At 44.4% G+C, this 4,247-nt stretch overlaps 1 protein-coding gene across 1 annotated transcript; it reads right to left on the bottom strand.

Moving 5' to 3' along the window:
* Window positions 1–413: 413 nt before the first annotated feature.
* On the bottom strand, window positions 414–1,352 carry LOC115139532 (uncharacterized). The gene is made up of 2 exons (XM_065026976.1): window positions 812–1,352; window positions 414–677 (listed from the first exon to the last, which is right to left on the bottom strand). Exons 1-2 carry the CDS (start codon window positions 1,350–1,352, stop codon window positions 511–513), a joined length of 708 nt encoding a protein of 235 aa, XP_064883048.1. The 3' UTR covers window positions 414–510.
* Between the last annotated feature and the right edge of the window lie 2,895 nt (window positions 1,353–4,247).

Raw genomic sequence — 4,247 nt, 5'->3', positions numbered from 1 at the left:
ATTTTATTCAATAATTGAAAAGTCCCATTTACTTAATGATCATTTTTCACTGTCTTCAACCCTCAAGAACCAGGGTGATTCTGGGTCACCCTTTTCCTGGGCAAACACAACTTGCATATCGTCATAGACTAGGCCGAAACGTTAAACTTTTAACCTTGCCTGAATAAAACAATGCAGTTTTTTATAGTGAGCAAGAGTTGGGCTTTTTCCTTTTCTATGATGATTAAAATTTTTGGCTGCACCTCAACTCAACGTTGGTTGAGTGCCTTCTGTTTTTTTGTTGTCAAATAATACATTTGTTTTTAAATGTACAAGAAAATTAATAAAAGCATTCAAATTGGGATGTTTCCCACTTATTTACACAACCTACTCCACACTTGCAAAGTGAAAGTTTATAGAAATATTCTGAAATGAAGTAGTAAGCAGAAAAAAAGCAGAATTGAGTCTAATTATCATTTTATAATTTAATGGTCTATGGTTCAATCCCTTTTCTGAAGGTCTGATGAATAATTAATATTGTTCCTCCTCTTCCTTGTGGCAGGCGCAGCAGCACACTGCCCTCCAAAGCCTGCAAAATAATCGCCGGACTGCCCCTTTCCTAGCTCTGCATGAAACATCCAGTGTCACGTCCTTGGTGACGTGTGGGGTGACATCCGGGATGACCACAGCAACATCCTCTGGAAAGGGAAAAAGGAGGAACAGAATGAAAACAAATGCAAACCGTAGCTTCTAAACACTGGCCAGTTGAAAGGTTCTACTAAGATGTCATGACAAACGGCACCTGTCAGAGTGCTCTCTAAGTGTTACTCACCTGCTTGGATGTCAGCTGGCAGAGTGGCGAAGACGGCCATCGTGAGAGTCCTTTCTTCAGGTGTGACGTCCACAACCTCCAAGAGGGAAGAGATGGGCTCTGCCTCTGTATTAGGGGTGATGTCCACAACATTCCGGTGCGAAGAAGCCGGGTCTGCCTCTGTATTAAAGGTGATGTCCACAACATTCAGGTGCGAAGAAGCCGGGTCTGCCTCTGTATTAGGGGTGATGTCTACAACCTCCAGGTGCGAAGAAGCCGGGTCTGCCTCTGTATTAGGGGTGATGTCTACAACCTCCAGGTGTGAAGAAGCCGGATCTGCCTCTGTCTTACGGGTGATGTCCACAACCTCCAGGTGGGAACAAGCCGTGTCTGCCTCTGCCTTTGGGGTGATGTTCACAACCTCCAGGTGGGAAGAAGCCTGATCTGCCTCTGTGTTAGGGGTGATGTCTACAACCTCTAGGTGGGAAGAAGCCGGGTCTGTGTTATGGGTGACAACAACAATCCTGATGAGCTCTACTACTACAAGGAACCAAGATGTCATCAGAACAGGCGTCTGTCAGAGTGCTCTCTATCATTGCTACTCACCTGCTTGGATGTCAGCTGGTAGTGTGGTGGAAACAGCCACCGCGAGGACAGGGGGACTGGTAGGGTGGCTGCAGGGGGCTGGAAGCAGCTCTGCACCTCGTCCGCCACAAAGGCACAGACAGAGCTCATATAAAAAGGGCTCTGCAGGTCATCAGTGGAGAAGGACTGACTGATTCTCCCGAGGATCGACCGCACAGAGTCAAAAGCAGCAGCCCGGGAGAAAGGGATGCGAGGGGAAGGGTCCTTTAACATGCAGGAGACCTTCTCCACTACAGCCGCCACCATGCCCACGGCCATCCCACTTATTAGGATTGGGTGCTCTGACTGTCCTTCCTCTGGCTGCAGCCACAGGGCCAGGAGGAGCCTGGGCACCACCTCCACCACCACCTGAGATGGGCTGAGCAGGTTGCTACGGGGATCATTGGACTGCTCGCCCAGAATGCTTCTCACAGCTCTTTCCACGATGCTGTGGACCTTAGGATCGCTGAAATCAACAAAAAGGAGAAGACAAAGCTAAACGATGTGCAATGTGCTCACAGAGAACACTGTCTTAGTCTGTTTCTGCGTAGTTCCAGATGTGTAGATAAATGGATCAAGTCATATGCAGGGCAGTACATGGAACTTACATGTCAGCTGGCGAGGAGGGGTGCATAGAGCGGCGGAGCTTGCAGAAAGCCTCGTGCTCTATGTCCATCATTTTTAGGCAAGTGTTTACTTCCCAGGCCTGCAGTATGAAACAGGAAGTCCCATTAGTGTAATTTCACAAGAGATCTATTCTGCTGTGCTAACTCGTTGTTGAAAGGCTAGTAAAAGAGCTCACTAACTTGTAGTATGTCTCTAACTCTCATTCTCTTACCACCCGAGCGAGGTTGTTTCCCCTCCTCCAGGGTTTCCTTCCACACCCTTCAAATAAAACACAGAGCAATTCAACTTTCCTGGCTTCTGATTTTTCTGTTGTTTATTTGACCCACAGCACCTCCTGGAGTGCTGCTGGTGGCAGGGAATGGCAGTGAAGTTGAGTGCTGACGTGGTACTCACCTCTCCCTAAGGGATTTTTTGCCCTGAGACACCAGCCAGTTGCTCATGTGCTCCGTGGTGACATGGGGCGGGACCTGGCCTCGACTCTGGAGCAGCAGATAGTGGACCATGAGCTTCTTCTGCAAGATGAGGTAAGGTGTGAGACCGTGCCACGAAATACCATATCATGTGCTTTCAGAAGGGCCTCTCGCAACATTTCACAACTGCTCATGCCTCACAATTTGCAAGTGATATTAAGAACTCTTATGACCACCTTCTCTAAACTGTCATGAAATACAATTCTCTTTCTGTTGTTTATGTTTTTTTGTGGGATGAATCTTACCTGTTTATTGTAATATGTTTCCTCCCAGCAGGCCTGCAGAGTCTGAAAATAAAGGCTGCTTCTACAGAATTCCTTTGAAGATAATGAAAATAATTATGCTTTCTTATGCACAGGCATTTACAGTATGCTGAAATTAATTTCTCCTAAGATTACCTTTGTGGGACCATAAGTGAACTCTGGAATGCACCAAACCCTATCCATGGTAAGATGGGGAAGAAATGCAGCGCTATAGATATACGGGATGCTCTAGAGATAACAGGAACGACTTAAAAGTCGCGAATGATCAATGACTGTGGAGTCGTCCAATATGCTGCACTTAGAATTGAGTTGTAGGCGATGTTTGGCGCAAAATAGAATGTTTACATTCTATTACCATGGAGAAATGGAATGTGTAGAACCTGTATAAATGGGTATGCTTCTATGTCTTTATTTCGTGAACGATTAAACTCTTTATTATGTCATAATGTGTATATGAGGATGTAGGAGCCCGTCCCGATTCATGACGCGATTATCCAGGTGCATGTTGCTTAGACCTACTAATCCAACCTTGCCTTACAAGTTAAATACATGATTTATATATGCCTATGTTAAGTGGTTCGTTCTGCGTTGTGTACTTTTAATTAGGACGCTGCCACAACTGGAGGTCTGCTAGTTGAATAATGTATTATTTGTCCTGCACACGAAGAGACAACACACATTATGTTAACCCTTGGCGCAGTCCTAGCTCTCAGGCACCTGCGCAAGCACATGGACACTCACTCAAACACTGTCCCAAGTACTCACAAGTTACAATAGATACCCTAGTTAGCGAGCTTTGTGAACCTTGGTAACATAAATCTTTATATTATCCACATTGTAACAAACTTATGGTAGCATAACAGTACATTGTGTAACGTTACCACGGTTTTATATTGAACAATTTCGGCGCCAAGGACAACATACCTTTCAAGCCGAAGGTCAGGCAAAAGAGAACAATAAGGGGGTATGGAAATACAGATAACCCGCGATGGGCTAAACCAAAATATACAAAACTTTTACAATCACATGTATGTACAATATTGATATGAAAAAGGTGTTTGTACACTTTAGCTATGCAGCTGTAATGAAATAAAACAATACACTGAATTATTAGTATTATTATCAAATTATTAACATCCCCTCTCGACCTGGCCTATTTTAATTGGTCCTTGTGTGCAAATTGGTACATAATCTAGGGGAACAACATCACACTGCTACACCTATACAAATCTATCGACCACATCCATTTAAAGCAATGGTTGTCAATTGAAAATGTGGTTGTTGTGTTATCCTGGTGTGCGCCTTGAGAGTCCTCTTAAGTACATTATTCCAATATTTCCAAGCTCTGAATTGACACAAGGAACACCTTTGCAAAGATATTCGGTTAAAAATAAGAGTATGAATGACAATAAACGTATGACTTGGATTGTATGCATACACTCGCATTAACATCTGCTAACCATGTGTATGTGA

Source organism: Oncorhynchus nerka, linkage group LG13, assembly GCF_034236695.1.
Source record: "Oncorhynchus nerka isolate Pitt River linkage group LG13, Oner_Uvic_2.0, whole genome shotgun sequence".
Taxonomy (NCBI): domain Eukaryota; kingdom Metazoa; phylum Chordata; class Actinopteri; order Salmoniformes; family Salmonidae; genus Oncorhynchus; species Oncorhynchus nerka.
The sequence above is the reverse complement of the archived record's forward strand: the minus strand, read 5'-3'. Positions and strand labels throughout refer to the sequence as shown.

What these genes read in the sequence shown, in the direction of transcription:
- LOC115139532 (XM_065026976.1), bottom strand. Translation starts at nt 1,352, where the DNA reads ATGACATCTTGGTTCCTTGTAGTAGTAGAGCTCATCAGGATTGTTGTT. An exon ending in GCCAGCTGACATCCAAGCAG is followed by an intron (nt 678 to 811) that starts GTGAGTAACACT and finishes TTCCCTTTCCAG; the next exon opens with AGGATGTTGCTGTGGTCATC.